Here is a 26,054-nt window from a genome sequence, read left to right on the forward strand (position 1 = left end):
CCACACATAAAACAATTCAAAATAGAAATCGGGGACTAAATTGAAACATTATATGGACTGAAGAATAGTAAAGCAATTAAAACAATAGAAATGTGTAAAGATTCAAATATTTTCCTTTAATGTCTTTGTCGTTTGTTACATTATTGTTGTTACTTGTTACTTATGTTTTATGTTTTGGTTGAAGATAGTTAATGGTTTTAACATGATACATTAAAAAAATACAGGAGAGCTGGAAGAAAATCTAAAAGAATAAGATCTAGCGTCCGATGCTCATTGAGAATCTGATCCGTATGTTGTGAGATCTGTGCTGGGCGGAAACAGGAGTGTGTAACATCAAAATGAGTCCCCGGTGCCAGCTTTCGTTCGTTTGGTTCCTACGAGGCGACGCTCGGATGAAACCTGCGGGAATAGCGCCATCTTCAGGAAAAAAAACAAGTCTCAGTTTTTTTTTTAGTTGTTAAATGTATTTCTGTATCAACTGTTGACAAAAGTGAACATACTCCTAACTATACCTAACTCCAAACTGTTTTTAAAAGTGCACTTTGTGCTTAGTCAGTGTAACTTAAATGGCGAAAAGATTTTTTTGTTCTCCACGCCAAAGTACAAATATCAAGTTTTGGGAAGCCTCTTATGACCTGCTTTCAGATTTTCTCACTAATCTTGACAATAGAAACAAAGAAAATCTCAGCAGTTTATCAAAATGTAGCGGAGACTTCAAAGAGAAAAAACTAATGGGTGAGTAACGGTTACATGTTCATTTTAACTTAGCTAACAAAGCTTTTAGCAAATTGTTTTTAGTGAAACTCAGACTCACAGTAACAATTTTGCGAGTCGAATGAGGATGATGCAAAATGTTTTTTAGACAAATGACTTAAATTGGGATATTTTTATGTATAAAATACATTTTATCTGTTTTAAATCAAACATGAGACTTTTAACCGTTAGGCTATCTGAAGAAACGACACATTTTTTCGCTCAGGTATGTTTTCTTTGAAGCATTCAGGTAAAACATGTTGTTAACATGTTGTGTTTTTTTTTTTTTTTTTTACTTTCTTTATATCACACAGCTGTGACAATTAACAGTAGATGGCCCTCACTGCTGACGATTTATGCACTTCACTGCTACAAGTCATTTAAAAGATGGGTTCAGAATTGATCAAGTCTGTCTTAAAACAACAGTCAGGTGTCCACATGAACAGTTAAAAGACGTTTTCATCGCTGAAATCATTCCTCCTGTTCATTCCTCCCCATCACTTAGATTGAAAGTGCATTATGAAGGGAATTTCTAATGGTCAGTATGAACAGGAGGAATGATTATGGCAAGAAACACCAATGTTCATTTGGGCACCTGACTATTGTTTTAAGACTAATTTAAAACATAATTTTAAACATGCATCTTCTATGGATGCAACTAATTTAATTACTACATTAAAAAAAGTATAGGCTTATGGTACTGTATGTGTTTTCATGTTGTCATCCTTTCAGCTGGGGGCAGAGCTGTCTCACTCTAACACCTTGAATAATTTAAGTCAGCAGGTAGGAGTGCTGTGTTACAGGACTATCTCTGAATGCCCCACTAAGCCTCGCTGTGCCTTGTCATCACTGGGAGGTCTTTCATACATCTGGAATTATGAGCCCTGTCATAACTGAGGCCAATTCTTAATACAAACTCCTCGAGATACCTGAGTCTCCCTGCTGCCAGTACCTCCGCAGACAATCCCTACCAGAGAGGAGGAGCAGATGGAAAGCAGGCTTTAATGACTTATATAATCTACATCCAAATGATTGCTTGTAGTTTACATAACAGCTCAAATAAAACGTGGATAACTCTGTGTGAAGTTCCGTCTTATTTCATTTACATGCCTCCCCAGGTGTGAGCGCTGATGCTTTCATAACTGTCGGCTTACTGAAGTACTGTAACTTACCGTTTTCACAGTTTCAACACAGGGTGTGATTTTTTGAATAGGAGGAACTTCCAGATAAACACTTGAGTTTCTTTTAAACTGCTGGCCAGTCTCGATATCATTTTGCCAGTGTTTGGCTGGTGGGCGGTGTTGAGAACCCAGCATGTTTGTGATTCAGTGTTAAATGTTTTACTTGCACCACCCTCAGCTGTTATTCCACGTAAAAAAATCAGGATTTTCACTACCTGTTGTTATTGGACCATCTGGGCCTGTGTGTTATTTTATTTAATCATCCAGGGGAACGATTTGTACCTTGACAAATGATGCTATATATTTATAGTTTTTCATTTCCATTATGGTCAATTAGCAGAGCTGATAAAGAGCTCATAAATGACAGTGAATAACCGATAACGCCTGGAGAGTAATGGCACACATTTCAATCCATTGATTCCGTTTCACTGAACTGCGTGAGATCTCTGCCTGCGTCACGATACATAAGATTGCCTAGACACATTTACTGCCTCCGTGTTACTGCATGCATGATATTGCTTTACAGATTCCATTTTGCAGATATGCTTTGAGTCTAATCCGTCAGCTCTGTCCCAACATGCTGTACTGTACGCTTCCACTCAGAAAATGATTTTCCTGTTTTGTGTCTGCTTTTGTTGACGCCCTGCATCCCTCTCTGATGTCGCTTAGAGTTCACCTTCCTTATAACTAAAGAACTGAGCCTCGATCCACTGGTTGGGTACCATGCTATTGAATTACTTCAAAGGTGAGAAGGAGCAGCACAATAGAATTTCCTCACCCACTGTAATCATTTAGCTAGGTCTTCATGTGAATATTTTTGTCCCCCCCCGCCCCCAGGTTCATGGTCAAGCACCTTACAGATTTGTTCACCACACCCATACCTCAAGGTGCAGCTGCTGAGGAACCAAGAAGTTATGACGATGCTGTTTTTGACAAGCTCAAGGAGAAATTCCCCCTCATCGTCTTTTCCTGCGTCCAACTTGCAAGCAAACTGTCTCTGCACAGTCATGTAAGTTCTTTGATGCGCTTGATTAATACATTTCAGCACCCTGTAAATGAAAAATAAGAGGATCTCTGATGATTTATAGATGATCAACAACAATACAGCTGTGCGCTTTCTGCATTCGATCGGCCACAGTGTTTCCAAGCAGACTGTCATGGAATCAGAGCTGATGGTCTTGAAAGGGCTTGGATTCAGACTTAATGCTACTAACCCTCTTATGTATGTGGAAATACTTCTGGAGGTGCTTGGTAAGATTTCATGTGTAAACACAGACCAACTTATGTAAAGAGTTAGAGTGTAAAAGTAATTTTTAAACAGGGTTATGTGACAATAATCATTTCTATGAACAGCTGTACTGACTTTGACGGTGGTGACTATTATTTTTATAGGACACAATGATCCGTCTGTCCCTGTGGAACACCTGTATCACCTGTGCCATCATGTTCTCCAGTTCATCAGCCTGCGGAGGACTGCTATTTATGACTCCTTGTTAATGATTACAACTCAGTGTCTCAGCCCACCCAGGGAACAGAGGTGTTACATTTTCCTTGATGTTTCATGATGTTTTGGGACAGGTAGCTACAGTCATGGTAGAGTGGACAAGTTGCTTGTTTTGCAGTTGAGTGGACGACAAACAGCTGAGAACTGTCCATGTTGTTTTGGTTTCAAATTTTGTCTCGTGCTGTCATGTTTCTCATGGCTTGCCCCCTTGCAACACATATACCTTATGAGTGAATTGAACCTAATACTCTTGGTGGGTAAGGTTATTAAGACTGCATTAACCTTCTTTAAAAAACAGAGAGAAGTTTGTGACAGTGACTGAAGACTGCATGCTTCTTGGTGTCGGTGTCATCGCAGTGGCTACCTTCATCCTCTATGTCAGGAAATGGGAACAGGTGGAAATACTTGTGATTTTAAAGTATTAAAACTGTATTTTAATAAATTCACAGTAGCATTTGTTCTGACATCAGTTAATTAATCAATCACAGATGCATTATATGGTGCACAAACCATACAAACTGTTTTTGTTGTTCTGTCTTTTCATACATTGCAGGTAGTGAGAGAACTGAGCCACATCACAGGAATCTCAAGGAGGAGCATCAGCGATTTGGCTCATGTGACATTGATGCACATTGTTGGAACCAGTTGCCCTCTAACATCAACTTGAATTTTGATAACACTCATCCACTGAATACTGCTTTATGCTGTTACTGTTAAGTTTGTTTCCTGGTTTTACATGTTGATGCTGAACATGAACTATGCACTTTGGTTAGATGTGTGTTGAATATGTGATGAAATAGTGCCAAAAGAATAAATCACTACGGTTCCTAAAGTAGTTAAATTCTATCATATAATTATTTGTGACTGAAATATGTCAAGGTTATTTTAATTGTACAGTCTTTATAGCAAAAAACATATTTTTGAAATTGTGACAATACACTGAAAACGTTGACCTGTCTGTATACATTATTTTCTAGATCTCTCACAGCCTTATTACAGCAACTGACATTTTGCAAAAACATTAATATTTGCAAGAATATTACAATAATGAACTATAATACTGTATAACAGAACACTAGTAAATTACACAGTAAATTAGCTACACTGAAAGTTCTATAAAACGTTGTCCACAGGGTATCAATACTTATACTCAAAAGAGAACTGAGTACATAAAGATTCAATAATTAATTAAAGATTGCAATACATGTTAATGCACAGTTACAATGAAACTAATATTTTCCAAATATGAGAAATAGCAGTTAAAAGAATCAACTACAGGAAATTTGCTTAGTCATATATTGCCATTTAGCAAGTCAAGTTACACATATTAAAACACTGAGCACTCACTAATCCTATATTTACAATGAAGGCATAACCTCATATACAGCCAGAAAGACACTTTTATCACAGACATATCCTTTAAACTCTTTGGAGTGAACTAGCAGACAAAGTTGACAAGCCAATATATCAATTAACCACTCAAAGAAGCTGATTGGCTCCTGCCATGCTCATGTACTGTACATGTTGTCCAATGAACAAAGCGGTACTTGAAGGGGCTGCTGTATCTGAACTCCATGTGTTTTCTAATATGGGACAATTTGGAAATAAAATCATATAAATAATAACTTTTAATTCGACCTGACACCTAATGTAGTAATTACTTTCATTTACATGTCAAAGCATTTGCTGATAAATATCAATCTATTTATAGTGGCAATAATTCAACAGAAGCCTCTGAGGGTGCCTCGGTGGCCTCACAATGCACACACTGCAACACTCTGGGTGCAGGTATAAAGTACCTCCAAATACCCAAGTGCTAATAGTGACAGCTACAGAGATAATTTTGAGTTATTCTCTTTGTATGCTCTAGGTTGAGTCAATCCACATCACACATTACATGCAATATTACACAATAATATGCTTAAAGAACGTTTAGTTACCCTGGCTTATACCTTGATTGGGAAGTGAAAAACCTCCAATAGCAATAACATAAAGAACAATTGTAGGAGAGGATCCGGATGCAAAAGATTATTTTTCCAGGAATATTTTTTATTTTGTCCATTTTGGTGATTCTGTGTAAGTTCACCTCCTGTTGCTGCTGGCTATGTCTTCTGTGATAATCCCAGTCAAATGTATCAGGGCCCAATGTTAGCATCTCCTTATAAAGGTGGACAACATAGAGCTCTGACCGTAGAAAAAAAAAAAAAGATACAGTGTGCCTAAATATTTCAACTATGATCTCTGATTACCCTAATTAAACTGTTCATCAACATATTTGTTTTTTTCTTATCAGTGTTGCTGATCCGTCAAGACTGTTGCAAAGTCACATTATCACCTTTAGCTATACCGACCTGACTGGATTTTTGTCTTGATCCATTTCTTCAGGCATTTATGGTGAACGAACCGCATATTTCCTGAACACAGACATGGTGATAACAGTGGATTAGTTGGTGAACAATCACCACAGTGGCAGATCCGACACTGGTTGCTGGTTCCTCCTCATTAGATGTCACATAATACAACCTCATAACAACCCAAACCTTTTATTAATATTTGAAACTTTTAATTCAATCAGTTAATTTGCATACTATTTCATTAACTCTTATACAAATTAAGATTATTATGATCATATTACTATCATAAAATAAGCCATAGCTATTCAGTACATTATTATATATTATTATATCTATTCATCATATAGATATCCTTTGTTTGGGTCTGCATACAATCTCTTCTACTGACTGAGCATCCTGGGCAGCAGTAGCCCCCCTCCCTCTTGCTTGTGTGCTAGCTCTTCATCATGAGTCATCATCACCACATTCAGATTATCTAGCTGTCCAGATGTCCTCGGACTCGAGGCCTCGTTAGAACTGGTTCCTCCCTGAATAGCTTCTGCTTCCTCCTCACAGTTGACCAGAGTAGATTGCCTGGGTGGAGGAGCATGGCTTGTCTGGGATGTTTGCCAGCTGCTTTGAAGCTCAGAGAGATGTCGGTCTGTCTGCTGAGTGCCAGCCGCAGAGCCCCTGCTGACTCTGTCAGAGATAGGTGGCAGTGGTGCCATTTGAGATTGCCTCGTTTGCTCCGGTACATGAGTGAGACTGTATCCATCACTACTAGCAGGTGCTCTACCTGAACTTCTTGATGTACATAACTGTGAATTGAAAGACTGCAGGCTATGTTGGCTGTGAGAGTGGCTGGAGGAAGAGTTGACTGAGAAGCTGTCGTCTCAACAGTGATATAATCCTTCTATATGTGCTCTGCCAGAAGGCTAATAAGTTGTCATCCAGCTCCTCCTTTTAAGATTTACCGGACAGTGTAACAAGTCTGGGAAGATGTGGGACAGCAGTGGTATCTCCCAGGAAGTTGTCCAAAGTTTCAGTACCGGAGGGATATTCAGAGTCTATGATCTCCTCAGTGTTTGTTTTGTTGAAAAGGTGTCTCGTCTTGTTCTTGCTCCTCAGGATATCTTGGCTTTGCGTTTGTTTGCTTGCTTCTCCATGGGTGGATCCATTTAATACTCTCCTTTCCACATGCTCGAACCTGTGCCTGGTGTAAGACTGTACTTTATTGCCCTTTGTGAAGGCGATGCAGAGAAGCTGTGTTCCAAATGAAATCAAACATATTGACTTGCAATAACAACACAGCAGATATCGAATAACAGTTAATATTATGATGTAGGAAGCTTAAAAAATAGATGGAAAAAAAAACAAAACACCAGGTAGTGGTAAAAACACTGGCCAGTTGCATCCTGCTATAACCTGCAAAGCAAAATGTATCCTAGAAAACTTACATCTGGATGCCGTGGGGGCCTTTCCTCTGTGGGGAATCTTTGAAGTCACTGCCAGCTCTGCAATCATGCTCGGGGTTTCACTGGAGATAGCTTGAAGGCAGGACACCGAGCCTTTGTTCCATGGGCTCCCCGGCTCAGATGAAGCACTTTTCCCACAGCTGCAGGGGGACGACTGCAGGTGGCAAACGAAGAGGTTTTAGAGTGTTGGAAAAGCTGTATTACTTAAGAGGGATATTGGATGCTGCTTTAATGAAACTATATGGTAAAATGCTGTGCGTATAGTTTAATTTCTAACTCCTTGTACGTTTCCTTCTCAAGCTTACCATATTCAACGTTTCTGAGGCTTTTAGCATCCTGTCTGGGATGTAATTACAACACAGCAGATGGCAGCTCGCTAGTGTGGTGGGGCACGGGTAGTGCTTAGATACTGTAAGTATAGGTGTGAAATAATCCCAGAGAAAGCAAGTCTGTAGAAAGGTGATACACCTGTATCAACTGTCAGGTGTACCAGCTGTGTGCTACTCTTCAGCCACAAAGCCAAAGTATTATTACAACCTCAGACTTGTGCAGTTAAGGAGGGTTTTTTTTAAACTAAAAATTTACTTCTATTTATCTCAACATTAGTTTTAAACTGAAGAAATTGACATAATAAAGAAAGAAGACAAGAACAGTAGCTAAAGACAAAAAAGCATAATGGCAGAATGTGCTATTTAACAATTAATTAGGATTATTCTATTAGCTTTAATTATTTATCTTCAGTGTCATTTTGATGAGTTCAGCAACTGCAAAGTCTTAAAAGAAAACAGTAGCTTTACATCTTAGAAATTAATATTTTTAATTGTTTAAAATAACATCGGACCAGTTTTTGTATAAAAATAACAATTGTAAAAGTCTTGATTCTGGTTACTTTTTAAAAAAATAAAAAGTACAGACGTTAGTGCCAGATAAATACATATGATGATTCCTTTTGATAATTAATTATATAAATATGAGATATTAACCTATTTAACACTAATGTAAAGCATCAGACTCGCTCTTTAGACGGATCCATGTGAAAGATGAAATCGGTTGCAGGCTATTATTGGGGAGTTGAATAGGGTTCACATCCAGTGTTTTTTTTTTTGTTTTGTTTTAATGACTCGTTTCCATGGAGATCCGCGTTGATCCACTTTACGTTAGACGTCGCTGATAAGCCCATTTTTAAAATGAGCTAACCTCAGTTTACAGTTGACACGTTTCCTTGGCCAGTATTGTTTTAGTATTGTCACTCTGTGAAATATAAAGTCCTGAGGGAATTTTCCTCTTATATGGTTGATTTACCAAACGAGCACATCAGCTCTTTAGGGATCTGCCCTGTCTCTCCCTAGCAACTGTTGCTATGCTTACTGTTGCCACTGTATATGCGGGGAAATACGGAGCTTATGTTGCTATAGTTGCAATTATATTAAAAACCTCCAAGACAGTGCGATACTCATTAGACACACACATTTTTATTATGAATTTTATATTTAAAACTACTGAACAACACAAACTTCTTGTCTGGACTTCCTCATGATAGGCAGCCACATATCATTGATTGATAAAAAGCTTAAGACTTTGATCTTTCAGTCTCACATCTGAGAGTAGTAGAATAAAAAAAGATTCCTACTGCCGTCACATACAGTGCAGTTTAAACACACAGATCTGTGCCAGAGGAGCTAGAGCTTCAGTAGATTAGCAGAAAATCCAGGGCCAGGCTTCATTGAGTCACTCTTAATTCTCAGGCTCCCCACGACTCCGCTGATCTCCCTGCAATCTTGTGTTAGCCCCCATTAATCTCACCTCCCCTAGCAGTCTGTTAAAGGGAGAGTGGGGCTGCGCACTCACCTTTACTGTTTTCATTCTTTATGTTCAGACAGAGGGAACGTACCGGAGAAGACAGAGATAGAGAAAGCGTGATTTGATTCAATGCCAGTGGAAGCATATGTGTTTCAAGTGGTGGTGGTGGTGGTGGTGGTGGTGGTGGTGGTGTAGGGAGGGGGGCTTAACCACTGAGCTATCTGTGACCACCTCGTTCATCACACTCACTGACACACAGGCTCACACACACACACACGCGCACACACACACGTGAACACATTGTGTCAGAAACCCTGCACCCAAGCCTGTTTCCAGGGCCTCCCTCAGGTATTTCTCATTACCATTTGCAGAGAGGGAACCTTTTAAAGTACAAATATGTCCTTTGGCGGGTTTATTATGTCTGCCAACTGAAGGATATATTTAGTTACATCGCATACAAGCTAAGATGTATGATGTTGCCATGTCTTAATTCTGCCATGTGTCTTAATATGGTAGCAAAGGAGGGTTCACACTAGAGTACAGCATACCCGCAATACATTTTCCTCTTGCCAGCCAAATGATAATTTAAAAAGCTTGACCTTTATGCATTGGTACATAAGCACTGAAGATAGACATACAGTATATTACAATGTATAGTATACAACAAAGTTACCAAAGAAGACCAACCATACAGCAGCTCACCCTTGAAAGGACAATGATCACATGAACTGTGGTGAAAAAAAGTGGCTAGACTGGTGCAGAAACTCCATGAAGTGAGCCCAAGTCAACTGCAATGGAGGGTTCTTAAGTTCATATCTGAATAAATAATCCGTTTAATCACAAGACAAGAGAATAAGTAGATTACAGCTCATGCCAGATAAGCACATTATCACTTAATGATTAGTAAGAATCAGCACTAATGTGGTACTAATATGGTGGTAAATAAAAAGGCATTTAAGATATGACTACCAACAACAACAACCACAAATATAATCAATATAAACTGTCCTCAAATATTTACATTTTGCATTTTTCTCCTTAAATGACCTTTTCAGCAAACAACGACCATTAGCGTAATTATAATTATAATACATTCAATAGATTCCATACAGATTCAGGTCAGCTGAAGTCCATTTAACTTGTATGTCACAATCAGGCACAGCGTATCGTTAATTATAACCAATAAAGCATCCCTGATTGTAATTCTGGCAGATAGGCCTGTAATTTTATTGACTGATTGAAGAAGAGGTCAGGATAATGTCTGAGACTGACCAACTCCATTCTCCATCTATCATTTCAAATGTCACGTGACCCGGTCTGCTGGGGAGAGCGATTGAAGTTTGATTGACATCGACCTTGTTTCTCTTGAATAATTATGAATGATTTAGGTATTAGTGCCTCTTTTCGTCATAAATAATTCATTAAGCTTGCCTTGCACCCCCCACTCTATGTTTGTTGCTGTGCTCCGTTTGCTCGCTCTCTGCGTCAAGTTGCCTAGAAACAGTCAGATGGATACCGGAAGTATCGCAATGATCATCATAAAAACGTAATATAGGGAAATGCATTTATTTTTTGTTGTCCTCATGTATATATATTTTTAAGATGATTATTTTTAGGCATTTTTTCCCTTTATTTGACCGTCATTAGTGAGGAGGTAGACAGGAAACAGTGAGGAGGGAGAAGGGTGTGACAATGCAACAAGACAACCATGGTTGTTGCGGTTATGTGACATGCGCAGTAGCCGCTCAGCTATTGGGCCACTCCAAGCCTCATCCAATATTATTTGTTTTTTGTTGGTTTTTTTGGCCCCTTATAGGCGTTGTACACGTTGCAACTGTTACCATTTTTTTTATTGTGAAAACAGTACCGGAAGTACTATATTTGATGGCTTTGATTGGCTTCACCCAGTGATTGGCAGGTCAGCGCTCCATGTTGCGGCGCTGCGTGGCACTGGGCACCGACTGCCTCTGACTGCGCCGCACACGCATGACTTGAGTTGTGAATGGCCGCGACACTTGGCACATTAGGCGCGGGGGGTAGAAGGAGAAGGAGCCGTCAGTCCGGGCACCGCTACCTGCTGCAGACCGAGCTTGTGTGTAGCCGACGCGTACACCCATGGGTGTCGCTACTGTGACCGTCTCCATCTGGACTGAGTGTAGCCGCTTTGATCGGTGCAGTCATTTTCCGAGTCGCTCGCTCGCTCGCTCAAAGCTATCTCGGACTGATTGGAAACGTGCAGACTTGGTCGCGTAATTTGGATTGAGGAGCCGCACGGAGCGCTGCAGCAGAGACGGAACCGGAGCAGCAGCAGTGGCAGCAGCAGCACCAGCAGCAGCAGCGGCAACAGCAGCAGCAGCACGGGAGGCACGGATGTGATGCTAGAGCTGGCCAGAAAAACAAAGGTTCAAGTCTAGGAAAGGTAATCTGTCTTTTTGTACAGCAACTTCTGCTCTTTCTCAGCCGCTCATATTTACATTTTAAAGTTTATTTGATTACACCTTTAATAAAAACGAGTGTGTTAGAGGTGTCAGCCTCTTGCAGCAGCCAACCTTTTAATGCCTATATCTTGCTGCTGCTGCTCATAGGCAAAACCCCAGCCAGCCAGCCAGCTAAGCCAATAAACACCCCCAGTAGTGTTTAATGAGATAGACTTAGCCAGTCCTTTGTAGACAATAACAAGCATTTTTTTTTTTGTCAGCAAACTGCAACATGTGCAATGTATTTTCATGACTTTTTATATTAGGACTGTGCAACACATTGTTGTGTGTTTTTCTCTAACATTATGTGGTTAAATCAGGGGACGCAACCACAGCATTTGCAGATGATTTTAAAACAGAGGCCTCGCTGTATCAAACAGGGTGAATATATATATAGTGGATATAGGATACACAAAGGAGGAATTTGTACTTCTTCCTCTATGTGTAACACATATTCATCATATGTAATCTCAAGGTATAAGGGGGGGTTGCCCACCCAGACAACAAACTGTCCATAAAGTGAAGAGGTTTATATGGAAGAAGCTGTTCTTACTTGTTCAATGGCTTCAGGCCAGCACCTACCTCACTCTGCACAGCCTATTATCTGACATCTGGTCCTTCTAGACAGGGACTTATGTGGTAATAGTATGTTTCAACAAAGGCTGTTAATCTGTGTAATGTCTGTTGTTTGGAAGGGGAAAACACTTATTTCCCTATGATCACCGTTCAGCACTTTATATGGTAGAAACAGAGTCTGGTTTGAGTGGGGAATGTTATAAGATGTCAAAATCTTGGCAGATGTCTTAGATGTTTTATGTTTCTCAGTTATATGGTTAGGATTTAACATGGTGCAGATTTGTAAAATAGCAAAAGGCGTCACTGAGAGAAAATGTTATTTTTAGGGCATAGTTTACACGCACTCTTTATAGTCGCGAGCTGTGCCTTTATGGCATCCAGAAAACTGCTGTGATAAAGCATTTATCAGAAAAATAGGTCTGCAGTCTGGTAAGATTTGGGTTCCAGCACTCATGGTTTTTGTATGAGGCTGGAGATGACTGCTGTCTCGCTGTACTTTTTTTTTTTTTTTTTTTTATTCAAGATCTCGGTTGTCAGCTCGGCTCGGCATAGATAAAAGACAGTCATCCTCAAAGCGTTCGCTCAACACTTCAATGACAAGCGCTAGTTTTGCTTCTCTCTCTCTGCTACCCCTCTCCTGACACACATCTGTAAGTTCACAGTGTTGAGGTTTTCCGTTATGAGATCATGATGTTTTTCTTTTTTTCTTTTTTTTTTTTTGCAGCTCTGAACTTTTTGTCTGTCGGTGCTTATCTTTCTCTGCTCATGGGGGCAGTGACAAGACCTTGTTTTCCACAGTCCGAGCCAACACACAGTCCCTCCTGTCAAGCTGGCTGACAACAAAAGGTTAAAACAAAAAAAAAAAAAAAGATTCTGCTTCAGCAAATGGGCAAAGGGTTTCTCAGAAGCTTAGGTTGACAGAAAACAGCCTTCAGTTTCTCACTGAAACCTACAGTATGAATAAAACATGTCTCAAATCTTAAAATAAAAAAAAGAAGGTACTCTAAAGTAGTCATTCATCAGAGAACAAAATAGTAATTACAGGTGTTATATGGTTAATTAAGCAGCCCTAATTGAGTAGAATTGTCAGAAATTTAATTTACACAGAAGATGAAATCTTAGTTTGCATCTCAGTGGTCAGAGAGTCCTCCACTGATTCATCATTTGCACATCCATAAGTCAAGACTGACAGTTTTTCAAAGAAGGATGAAAATATACGCAGCAGAACCAGAGATATCCTCTTCTTTCTCTTGCATATTTGGTCGTGTTTTCTGTATTTGCGGCATGTTTCTGTATCCGTTCGCACATATGCTGTCGAATCGATGAAGATGTTCTCTTCACTCGCTTGTATATTTGTCTATTTTCACGCGTTTAAGTCTTAAGTTGCACCATGTTGAGCTTTCAGGGCCACCGTACACCTGCCGTTTTATAGCGAGCTTCAGTGACTGTGCGTTATAGAAGACACAGAATCACCTGTTTCTCCGCTGACAATAGTCTATAGCAGATAGATCATAATGCAGACACTCTTTCTTGAAGAGAAAACCTCTTTTTTTAGTACGACTATCATTCTTTTCTCAAAGTGGGTGCATCAGAAAGGACAAATTATAGCACTTTGTCATAAAATAACACACAGAATGATATTGCATCACACTGTAAAACATCTGAAGTGTCACTTGCAGCTGTTTTATACATAGTTTTATACAACTTACAAATAACGAATAAATGTCTGACACTGCACTTCCTATTCTTAAAAGTGCTTGTAGTTAATTAAGATACATCTGACCGCACAAGAGTGTTTGACTGCTCTTTCAGATATGAAAAGGTCTGTTGTTTAATGAGGTAAAACCTCTCTTTCTGTGTGTACTCACCACCGAGCAGAGACAGCGCTGGGTGTTGCTCTCTGAATCTTATCAGCTTTGAAAATGTGAGATTGTTTCCTGTACAGGGAATAAAGGTGTTGTCCTCGGGGATGTTTTGATTCATTAACCTGAGCGCCGAGGCGAATGGCGCTCTTGATGCTGTTTTTAATCAGGAAAAGCAGGTAAGGAAACCAGAAAATCCTATTGGAAAGAGAAAACGCTAGGGGTTTTTTAGCTTTATATGTATATTGTGCATGTATGTGTGTACTGCATGAATAGCGTAATCATCGGTTTAGAAGAAAAATGCTGCGTAAAGGGATTTCAAATTGATATTTTGGTCATAATTTATGTCCTTCTTGGCCAGTAAGTCAATTTAAGCCCCAAGAGTGGGCAAGGCAGTCATATTAGGAACGCGAGGCAAAGAGGGGGGGACCGCGGCGATGGCGCCATAAACTGTATGCCGTTAGAAGTTGGGCTGTCTCAGAGAAAAACCAGCAGCAGCTTTTAACACGCTGAGAAATCAGTGGATAAAGATATTCCTGATAGCCCGTAAAACACAGAAATTGCCTCATTTGGAAGAAACAACAGTGCAGTGAACTCCTTTAATGAGGGATATGGATTCTCCCCAGGCATGTCCCTCATTTCAGTGTGGCCCCTTTGATTATGTAATAATGATGCAGAAAAAGGCATCTTCTTCTTTAGCGCCTCGTTCTTTCTAGTTAGCGAACGGACTCCGAGGTTTTTTTTTTTTTTTTTGCAGCTCCTTCATCAGAGGAATAACGGCTGTGGTTAACTGTTGCTACCCCCTTTTTTGTTTCCTGTCCTTCTGGGAGCTCTGATGGCTTACATTTGGACTTCTGTGTCTCACCTACTCGTGCTGCTGAGCCTTTGACCGGATGATTTTTGAAGTTGGCGTCAGGAATCGTCCCCTCTTGTCGTCGTTGCAGTTCAACCTCAGACAATTGAAGTATTATTTGTCACAAATACCACTTCGTATAGACTTCTGTGGCTTTGTTACTGCAGAAGAGCACTTTCAACAAAAACCATGACAACGACGCAACACTGTTTTGGTACTGTTTGTACGGGTAAGATCTGTTATTTCCAAAAAAAACCCCAAAATAGATTCCAAGAAAAGTGCTGGCCAGACTGTTTTTCTTTTTAATTTCATGTACATGTTGTTGCCTGTTTCTCTTCAAAGGAGTTGGATATACACCTTTAAAAAAAAAAAAAAAGAATCCAGCAGCTCAACCAAAAATACAGCACAGGATCAAAGTGCTTTCTTCTGCTATGTACATGTACTAGGGAGGCTGTTAGGTAGATAGGTAGGCATAGTTACAGTTTCATAACAATAAATGGGAGCACTGCATCAATATATAATAAGCTCTGTGTTTCTCAGAGCATTGTATTTTATATACTTGGCAGAAGCATGTGTTCAGTAAGTCTTTGCTTACAAGTTATTATAGTGTTTGGTGACTATTTATACGTCCCGAAAGAGAAGGTGTGTAATGGATCTGCTGTTTTAAATCAGACCAGAGGACGGGCTGAAGGCCTGTCTGTAGAGAATATATACTTTAAAGTCTGATATTTATACCCTGCGGTTTGCTTTACTGCTTTTCATTTTTAATCCACGCTTCCATATTTATAAAGCCAGCCATGTGTAAGGGTCACAGCCTTAAAAAAAAAACAACCTGCGGAAGCCAAACGTCAGAAGTAACAAGCGCTACTCCCACTACGTCTACTACTAATAATCAGAATCACAATCGAAATTGACTCGCTGGCACACAGTGTTCTGTGTTTGCTCTGTAAACAATAAACAAGGCTTCAAAAACAGTGGGAAGCCACTTGGTGGAAATGAAGTACAGCTGCTGGCTGGAGTGGCCTGTGAATGCCCCGCAGACGGAATTTGAAGTGGTGCTCTGCTGTTTTGCCGTCTCGGTATGGATGTGGAGGAATTATCTTTTTAAAAAAAAAAAAGGTCTGAAAAGATGCTGACATGTAACAACATGTTGGAGTGGATGCAAGCGCGAGCGCCCGTTCTCACTTAGGATGTATGGGAAGTCATTTCTAGCCATTTCCCCATAGTTTGCACTGATATTTCATATTGGCAGTTACCGCTGTGACTGGAGACTTTTAGCTTATTGCTGCATTGCAGCTTTAATGAAATCAAGTTAATCACTCCTCTCTGGACAAGCAGAAGCATTACATGCACTCTTTTATATGTGCTACCTCTTACATTACATGACATTACCTGATTGTGCCAAGATGGCTTGGCTGTAAGATAACAAAGATTGGCTACGCGGCTGTATCCAATCAGTCTGCCACTCAAAGTTTCCTCCTGGGAACCCAAGATCCCTGTTAGCCTATTAGGCAGCTGCAGGAGCCGGCCCCAGCTGCTGATTGTAGATGAGTGGCAGAGTGTACATCAGGCTAGAAAGCTGCGTCTCATAGCTGGAACGACAGCTACCACATCAACAACCTTTTGTTTTGCAGTGTTGTCGGGAGCAACCGCTGACCTCCGTCGCAACCTTTTTGGATTTTTATGGTGGAAAGCGCATATTTTTACTCCCACCAGGTTGTTTCTTTGGTGTCTTCTTCTACGCACATCATCCAAGTGTTGCATTCATCTCTCCCTGCTCTCCTCACTCGCAACATCTGGTGTCACTATTAGCGGATTATCATGCCAACCGTCATGAAAGCTGTGCTCTATTAAAGGTTCAGCACAAGACAAACAGCGTTACCACCGTGTCACTTACTTAATGCCTGTACATCGACGCCGCTGCTGCTGCCAGGGCTTTGTAATGCGATCTGTGGGCTGGCGTGAAGTTGTCAATGAAACACTAGTGCTCTGTCATATCTAAATAGCGTCACTGTTCCTCCATGTGTGGCGCTCAGTTAGCAGTGGGAGACGGAGCCTCGGCCCTGTGATGTGAACTACCATTAACGGGTTAACTTGATTATAATTTGCGAGGCATTTTTCTGTGTCTGTAGAACATAGTGAACACGTTGTTGGTGATACAGCTGCCTTCCATTGGCTTTGTGTGCTAAAACAGGGTGTGACGGCCAGTGTAGGAGGGTGAGGAGAAAAGGATTTTATGAAGAGTGGTATTGTTTTTGAGTTTGGAGCAGCGTTGTTTTCAATGATACCCTTTGTATTAACGAACTACTACGAATACATAGCTGTTAAATGATGATACCAGAGTTTTAAGGAAAATCATGTCCAACAACTGAAGAGGATGCAAACCCACCTTTTAAACCTCATATGAAGTTGCAGATGTATCTCAGCTGCTATAATAATATCAAACAATAGGCTCCACTTAGTAGCTCATAGATTGTTATGTCGACTACCTTTTCCAAGGTCAAGAAAGAGCTTTCAATCTCAAAATATTTGGTATGACCTCGAATCTCCCTGCGAGGAGTGAGATACTGTATCAGCCTGTGAGAAGCCAGAGTACAGTGTGGTCAGCCAGCTGAATCACGCTGTTTACCACCATTGTTGTTGTTCTGATTTCTGACAGTTCACACATTGTTCACTTCTTCTGTGTGTAGATGACATCAGCTTCTTATCTGTTGTCAGACGGGTATTCTTGGTTTTTATCATTGCGTGTCATCGTCCTTATCAGTCAGGGCTCTCACAGGCAAAAGTGTATCAGGTTTTCACTCTTAGTTCTGTATATCTGTGTTAATATGATCTAATTTATTATTTATTGATCATCCATCCATCCATTTTCTTTACTGCTTATCCTCTAGAGTGTCAAAGAGGAGCTGGAGCCAATCTCGGCTGACATTGGGCGAGAGGCGGGGTACAACCTGGACAGGTCGCCAGTCAATCACAGGGCTGACATATAGAATAGACACAGACGACCGTTCACACTCACATTCACACCTACGGGCAATTAAGAGTCTCCAGTTAACCTAACGTGCATGTTTTTAGCCTGCGGGAGGAAGTCGGAGTACCCGGAGAGAACCCACGCAGCTGCAGGGAGAACACGCAAAATCCATACTCTTATTGATTATCATAGACAACAATTTAAAAAAATCAAGCGTTTGTAGAATCCAGCAGGTTTTCAGCCCTGATTTTTACCTTGATGACGACCCTGTGAGGTCAAACCTGGTCGGCGTTTCACACCAGTATGACAAAACTAAATAAAGACTTTTCCTCTGGCGCTCTCAGGCAGTGCCAGTTAGTTCTTCATTTATATGATGAATCTTCAAAAGCACCTTAATGTTGGACAAATACATGAGAGATGAATAAAGCACTCGGCCTCTACATTCCTCTTGTATTTAGAGGGTTTCTCTCTAATTCCTATCATTGAGAACAGAATCCATTAAAGTAGCTTTCCCACATCCACGTCGGTCTATATTTTGTGACATTTTATAATGAAGTAATGATCAGTTGAAAAACATAATCCACAGATTGATCAATAATGAAAATAATCATTATTTTCATCCTTTTCCATTAAGCGTGTGTCCTCCGTTTTATATAAATGGAAGACGTAACACAGCTGTGGGCAGTTTAGAGATGATAGATACCCATTTGTCATCTTTTACTGATTTTCATAAGTAGCTTAAAACATTAGCTGTTTTTGCTGTTGAGTGTTATTTGGAAGTAAATTCAGTAAGTAATGAGCCAAACGAGTTATATTTGCCGGTAGCAAGTTCTCATAAAACATAATTTCAAGATTGTGTTTTCTAGGCGCATACTTTTTTTTTTTTTTTGGAGATAACAGAATTACTAAAATTATAAAAGTTTGCAAAAGGAGCAATATCACACACGGATATTGCTTTACTGAACGCAGCGTCCACAAGTACCAAATATGGATGAAGCAAATCAAAGCTAAGTGAAGTGGCTGCTCTTGCTCTGCATACTGTCAGTCTGGAGTTCTGTAAATGCTACGTGGCACATTATGCAGGCTATTTTTATGGCTCTTTTTAGCCAAACAATTGTGTTTTACTCAGGCCAAGATGGTTTTCTCAGGCCACGCACAGTTGTAAACATCAAAAAGGAAAGTGCACGCAGATCAAAAGGATGTACTCCCGTTTTCTCAGTGCAACCAAATGTCAGATTGCTGACCATAATGGCTGCAGCTGCACGAGCTTTTCCTTTGCATATCCAGTCTCCACTGTAGCTTGACTGTGGGATCAGCACCGCTTGAGGTGGCACTTAGTGTAATCTAAGTATAATGCACTTGGTGTGGCAATGTGTTCTTCGTTATATTGTTTATGAATGTCCTATACGAGAGACATTAAATCACACGTTAATTCTAAAAATAACTTTTTATTTCTAAGGATTAGGCTGTTTTCTATGAAAAGATAAATGACCTTGTTGACAGGGTTCATACACATTTCCAGGGTTAGTTTGAGTGAGTGGCTTTCTTCAACAGTGGCTTGATTTTTTTTAAATGTAGGGAGTGGTCTACTGCTTAGCCTCCAGTCACCAAAATATGTCCTTGTTCAGGCATGAGCGTTCATTGTGTTAGCAGTCAGAACACAAAGTCCCTGAGAGTCCCAAAGAGTCTTGTCTAAAAATACCCCAAACCACCTCTGCCCCAAACTAACTACACACCAAGGGGCAAGAATAAAGAGGAGCAGCGCTGGGCTGGATGAGTTAACATGCAAACATGCAGCACACACACGCACACATGCAGCTGAATGCATGCAATACACTCTGGAAAGATGAGCTAAGCTAGTAGCTCAGGTAAGTGTTGGAGACACTTTGAGGTAAATAAAAGAAGAAAAAAAAAAAATAAAAGTGATCTGATATCAGAAAAAACTCTTGACTGGTTTATCAGATGTATCTTCTAAGTCATAGGGTATACAAGCTATCTCTAAACAATGTGTTTTCCAAAATAAAAGATTGAAAGGAAGCATTTCTGATTGCTTGATAGCTGTTCTCTCAGGGCTGAAAAGACTCAAGAGCCTTCCCCTCAAGGTCAGGGTCAGCCAGCCTCACAGTGGGCGACAGGAAGCCGGAGGGACTGCGGTCTCTAAACGCCTAATGAGCCTCTAATTGATATCCAGCTGAAAACCCCACAGAGTGTTAATGCCGCTTCCAAGGAAACTATATTATATCCCTTCTTCATTTAGCTAACTAGACATGGGAGGAGCTGGAGCATACTTTTTTTTTTTAACACAGAGTCACAGAGGTAATGACTAACAATCACAGTAGCGGGGTTAGTGAAATAGCAATTGTGGAAAAGCTTTTTAAACACAGACACACATGTTCATATATACTCAGTATCTCACTCCTTTTGTGTTTATTTTTATGTTGCAAGCAGAAAAAAAAATGGCCACCGATCATGCTCTTCTAGATGATCTGATCTCGCCATAAAGTGGTTTCATTTCTCCGTGTTAGCTGCGGTATTAAGGCCAGAGTAATATTCCCATCATCTCCCACTCCTTTTTATGAGATGTAACCGCTGTAATGAGATTGATTCTAAGAAAGGGGCTAATCTTAGGCAATGCTTTAAACCAGCTCTCTAACCAGATCCCATTCTCCACGCTTTGTTGGCTCCACCCCTCTGCCAGGACCGCTCTCTCTCTCTCTCTCTCTCTCTCTCTCTTTGACTGTATTTGCCTAAACGTTTCATTCGTCTTGATCCGCGCTGAATAAGATCAAGCCGGTGCTCAAAAATAGCAGTTGCTAGACTTTTTCATGCTTTGACAAGTATAGACGGGGCAGCTGGCCATGTGTGTGTGTGTGTGTGTGTTTTTTTTTGTTGTTGTTGAGAAGGTGGGTATTGTTTAAAGTCAACCCCCTGTTAATTCAGCGCGCTCAGATATCGGCTCGACGCGCCGCCGTTCAAACCGGTACCTGCCACTTAAAGCGTAGACACCTGCCAGGCTGCTGCTCAGATGTTCTATTTTTGTTTCTTGTGATAAAGCGGGTGCACACGTCGGAGGTTGGTAGGAGGTGGTTTGTTGTTTTGTTTGCTAGCTTCAGCTCTTCTAACAAAACAGTCCAAAACCTTTTGTGTTTGAATGCTGCAAAGTACTTTTACAGCCTCTCTTTCTTTCTGGCTCCACACATACAGTAATATTAAGCAGCATGTTTTAAATGAACTGGGGTTTCACAAGAGGCACGCAGGATGAAAGGGCACTTGTGCTTAAAGGGTGCTGAAGCAGGTGAGGAGAAAAAAAAAGAAAAAAGAAAAAAGAGTGTTGCATTAGTTTAGTGGTAAAGGCCAGAATGTCACATTTTAGAAATTACATTTCAGTCATGGAAGAGTAATGAGAAAAGCAGCTCAGCAGCACTCAAATGTCCATTTTTAAGGGGGGAAATGCCTCGTGTGTCGTCTGATGAGTAGATCTGTGTTGGAAGTTGTAGCTAAAAGACCAATAATTGGTTTGACGCACAGCAGGCAATGTCATCATCTCTGCTACATTCATTACCCATTTGAATGTGAACAGTAGTTTCTGGGATCTGTATGTTTTCCTGCCTTTAAGTGCTGTTACGGCACATCGTCATGAAATTCACCCAAAATCCAATAATGATATATTGGCTCATATTTACGTTTTTATGTAATTACGTTACAGACATTTTTTTAGGGCTTCCCTTGAATTTTATATTTAAGAATTGTGATGAATACATGTCTGGATATTTTAAAAACTTTGTACAGTAAAACCCATAATTATTATAAATATAAATAAAACCACAATGTGTTTAAAAATGAATTTAGAGAAAAATATGATCTACTGATGCTGGCTCGGACGGCAGTTGGGCTGACTTGACCGCTCGCACAAATGGATTACAGTCATAAATATCAAACGTTTAGTTTGTTAACGATATTTTAGAAGAGGTCAGGAGCGCAGACGGAGATTAAATGGGGCAATTGGGGGTTTTTTTTGGGGTGGGGGGGGGGTCTTTAATGACCCAGCTGATTCTGAAGACCTTTCTCTGGTCATCTGGTCAGCTCTTGGTATTTAATTTTTTATGCAAAAAAGCGTCTTCATGATTACCATTTTTAGAGCTTTTTTACTTCTTTAAACTCTCATTTTCAATTTATTGCTTTTTGTATGAACTCAGACTGAGACATAAAATAAAGACATAGATTTTATTCTCAGCTACACAGTTAAATGAGTCACCTTATTAGCCATGAATTTAACTTGTACTCTTGATATTCTGTCTCGGTCAATGTAACCTAAAATAACAACCGTAGGTGATTTTTTTCTATTTGTTTTATGCAAGTAATTGGTCCGCAGTGTCCTGTGTTTTATTTTCCAGGCCTTTGGCAACCTCAGACGCCTTGTTCTTGAGCACGGAGTCTGGTCTAAAGCGGGCTAATTTGTCTGAGTGCCTATTTCTGAAACTAGCAGAGAGAGAGAGTCTTAGACAGAGCAATGGCCTCTTCATGATGTGAAGCCGTATACTTTAGACGGCGTAAAATGGGGAAAACATGAACCGCTAGACTTTACACAGAGGCATTTGTATTACATGAAAGCTTAAACACTCATTGGCCTCTGAGAAGGAGATGAGAGGGGAAAGCTTAAATGCCATATTTATCAGCGAAATGGGGACTTCATTGTGTCGGTCGCATAATTTGTTTTGATCTTATTTTTGGCCTTTTCAGTTAATAATACAGAAACCCAGTGGACAAAGGAGAACTATGCGGTTTGCCACATGATTGAGATTTTGGGGTTTCTTTGTTACTGGAATTTCTATGGATGTTTTTTTCATATTGTGTACCAGATTTTGCTCCATCCCGTATCGTTGTAAAACAGACAAATAGCACAGGGAGGTGTTTTTCCCCTTGTTTCTCTTCTAATCATCATCTGTTCGGGGGTGTAAAGGGGGGGTGGGAGGGGCAGCTGCACGGCCTTCGCGACCCCTGAAGCTTCAAGTGACAAGAGGATTCAACCTTGGGAAATGTTCCGCGTCGTTATGTGGCCTCTGCCATATTTCTTTAACCCCTAAACCATCAGCTATCTACTCCGGTTAGGAACTTTTCACTCGCACACACACATAAAAATTAACATGAACAAACATTTGCACAGATGTTTTGTTTTTCAGAGGGGAAAAAAAGTAAGAAAAAATACAAAGAAAATCCAAAATACTCCACATAGTATTTGACTGAAAAGATGGCATTTTATTAAAAAGAGCACTGTGTGGGATTTCACAAACATTTTATATTCATTTTAAATTAAAAAAAAAAGTCAAATGTTACCCCAAGCATGGCCTCACAGAAGCTATTCAAAGTCTCTCTACAAGCCTGCAAAGCTCCCAACAAAAAATATTTCAGAAAATCAAACTGAGAGTGACAGATATGACTTTCTTACAGCTTCCCATTATTACTTCGGTAACTTATTTAGACACCCATTAGTCGGTACAGCTTAATTAACGCGATGGCAACTCAGACTATAAGCCTTGTAAAGTGTTCCTCCTAAAGAGCATTGTGCACCACCATAATTAGAAAACGAAAAAAAAAAAAAGTATTTCAAGTCCATGTGACACCCTAGAGGAAATTTGATTATTGTGTTGCAGTTTTGTTTGAAGACTTCCTTTGTGCAGCTATGACATTCTGCTTCCTTGCAAAAAAAAAAAATCTACGTCTTAGTTGTCCTTTTTGTGAATATGAGGAAGTCAGCTGCATTGACACTGGAGGGATATTGCAGGGTTGGTATGAGAGTCTGTGAGGCTTGATTGGATGATGTTGAATTACACTGGAAGATGTTTTTGTTGTTAACACATAAGGAATTGTTTGTTTCTTATACTGGCACATTCTTCTCATCACTTCATTTTAAACCGAGTCATGTTCTTTCTCCAAAAGTATGAGCTAATTAATTCTCTGTGTATGGCTTTATGTAATTGCCTGATAACCTGAACATGTGTTTCTGCAGGTCAAGGCGGCTTTAACTTCTCAATTTCTTTAAATTAAAGAACTCTTAGATCTTCTTTGCTCTGTCGAACATTTTGTAACAGAGAGAAAGAGAATATAAGAGGGAGAAGATGTGTAATAAATGTCCAGATTCACTGTATCGCCACATGTGTTTCGCGAACAGTTAAGATATCTGGTTGGATGCAGAATATCTTTTGATCTCCCTAATCATCCCCCTAATTTACGAGTTTCTTATCACATGACTGAAAACATCTCCCACACAGAAATTTCAGTCCCCCCCCTCCTCCCCAATCCCCCAATCCCCCAATCCCCCATCCTTAACTCACCACCTAATGACATAATGACATATTTGGTTAGAGTGAGTGCTTAGGGGTTCGGTGGCTCCGCATGGCAACTCTGAATGCACTGCTTTATGTCAGATCCACCCCCTGAAGAGGGTGACAACTGTCTACTGTCCCAGTCTGCCCTCTGACAACCAGCCCTTGTAGCTACCCCCAAACAGCGTTGTTTGCATCACCAACCACTCTTTGTGTTCTCTGTTGGGAAAAAGATCATCGACAGTGAACGGAGCGAACGGTGACAGCTCAGGCAGGCCGCCGTGTAGACCCACCACGCCACTGCCGCCGAGTCGGATATCGAATTGCGTCCGCCGTCTGTCAATATGGACTCTCTCAGTCCATTGCTCGCCTTGAGTTAAAAGTTTTTTTATTTTACTGTGGTTGTCTTTGTAGAGAACTGTTGGGTGACCCCTCTGGAGAAGGATCAGGACTGTGGTTCAGCACAGCGAAATGTAGCGCCTCACTGCCTTCAAAGCCGGATTTGGAGACCTGCCTGCTGTCTACTCATGGTGAGTCATCGCTCAAGTTTCATGGCACTTGAACCAGTGTATATAGCCATGAAGTAACATTTACAGAAAAACAGATGAATTGTTAACCTTGTGTTTTGCAAGTATAACTACTTGATGCAAGGACAAGAGTACTTGTGCACTTTGTAACAGTCTTTTTCTTAAAATGATTGACTGAAATCGTTTGATCAGTCACCAGCCACTTTGTGACTACCTTTATTGTTTCTTTTCTTATTTTTTAACCCTTGAAAGTCATACAGTAGCAGGTCAGCCTTTGATAATTGAGATGCCAGCTTTTTAAAATGAGTGTTTTACCTTTTTAGATGAATTATCAGTCAATTCCATCCTTAGGAAAACCTTTGTGGGTCTTAAACTTGTTAAAACATGTAAAAGACAGGTGAACTTGCAGGACGTGTCTTAAATATATCCAGTTAATGTTTCATCATTTGTTAAATATACTGCATACCATCAAATAGAAGAAGTCATTGTAGACATGTAGACATGTAGAATGTCAGTAGAAATGGACCAGAAACTGCTTATTTTATTCACCTTTTGCTATTTTTCTTAATTACTTTAAGCTTTTTCAGTATTCGAGATGATTAAGAAATGTATTTGTGTGCTTGTCATCAGTGCTGCCCAATTTAAAAAGAGACATTTCTTGAAATCGACATCGTCAGTTAATGTTCTGACAACCCACTTGAAGAATTGATCTTTTACACATGCCTAGAAGTGATGCATTTTTTTAAGAGTTGGTACTGCAGAATAACTGTTTTTATCCAGGAAAGCTCTATCATCAAGAGGTAGATTTGTGTTGCCTGCTTCTTCTTTTTTTTCATTTTGAATTTTTACAATACATGTGGTGGAGGTGCTGTCATTCCTTCAAGAAGCTGCCTGTCAAAAATAGTCTTATTTTTAAGAAGTGTCCCGAGTACTGATCGATGTGTCTGCTTGGGGCCATATGTAATTACTCTGTGACTGCCCAGCCATGAAATTGTTGTTTGGCTGTGAAATGGATCCAAAGTCATTTCATATAAAGTTTTTTAGAGCCTTCTGGTGCTGCCATAGTCAGAATGAATATGACCATGGCAGCACCGGGAGATGGTAAGATAACTGGCTTGACCGATAAATAAGGTATGGAGTTCACACCGTTTTCCAGTGACCTCTGCAATCTCATTACCAGGTTTAAACGCGGTCTCATCCGCACACATAATGTCTGTAGTTTTACTTGTTTAAGTGCGTGTCTGAAGACAAACAACTGCTGTCAGCTGTTAAAGGCGGTGTGAAGCTCCCCCGGCTGCAGAGAGGTATGCAGAGTGACAGTCGCTGGCTCGCATGTACGCAGCTGTGGCCTGTAAGATGCGGGCCGGCAAATGGAGTGGAAGAGTAGTCCCATTAAACTCTGGCTCTCCTCTGAGAAAG

General features: G+C 40.2%; 2 protein-coding genes across 7 annotated transcripts in view; both read left to right on the forward strand.

Moving 5' to 3' along the window:
- Positions 1-247: 247 nt before the first annotated feature.
- cntd1 (cyclin N-terminal domain containing 1) lies at positions 248-4,273 on the forward strand. The gene is made up of 7 exons (XM_067577215.1): positions 248-735; positions 2,604-2,679; positions 2,772-2,943; positions 3,023-3,185; positions 3,327-3,471; positions 3,737-3,833; positions 3,992-4,273. Exons 1-7 carry the CDS (start codon positions 567-569, stop codon positions 4,103-4,105), a joined length of 936 nt encoding a protein of 311 aa, XP_067433316.1. The 5' UTR covers positions 248-566; the 3' UTR covers positions 4,106-4,273.
- A 6,665-nt stretch (positions 4,274-10,938) lies between these two features.
- tanc2b (tetratricopeptide repeat, ankyrin repeat and coiled-coil containing 2b) overlaps positions 10,939-26,054 on the forward strand; it is a 145,879-nt gene continuing 130,763 nt past the window's right edge. For all 6 annotated transcript variants that reach the window (XM_067577201.1, XM_067577203.1, XM_067577204.1 and 3 more), the window contains exons 1-2: positions 10,939-11,465; positions 24,523-24,638. The gene's annotated coding sequence lies outside the window, so the exon portion shown is untranslated. The remainder of the gene's footprint in view (positions 11,466-24,522; positions 24,639-26,054) is intronic.

This window comes from Thunnus thynnus, chromosome 20 (genome assembly GCF_963924715.1).
Source record: "Thunnus thynnus chromosome 20, fThuThy2.1, whole genome shotgun sequence".
NCBI classification, from domain to species: Eukaryota; Metazoa; Chordata; class Actinopteri; order Scombriformes; family Scombridae; genus Thunnus; species Thunnus thynnus.

Excerpts from the sequence above, each read along its gene's own strand:
- cntd1 (XM_067577215.1), top strand. The coding sequence starts at position 567 with ATGGCGAAAAGATTTTTTTGTTCTCCACGCCAAAGTACAAATATCAAG. Across the intron at positions 736-2,603 it reads CAAAGAGAAAAAACTAATGG|AGTTCACCTTCCTTATAACT; the intron begins GTGAGTAACGGT and ends GATGTCGCTTAG. Across the intron at positions 2,944-3,022 it reads AACTGTCTCTGCACAGTCAT|ATGATCAACAACAATACAGC; the intron begins GTAAGTTCTTTG and ends GATGATTTATAG.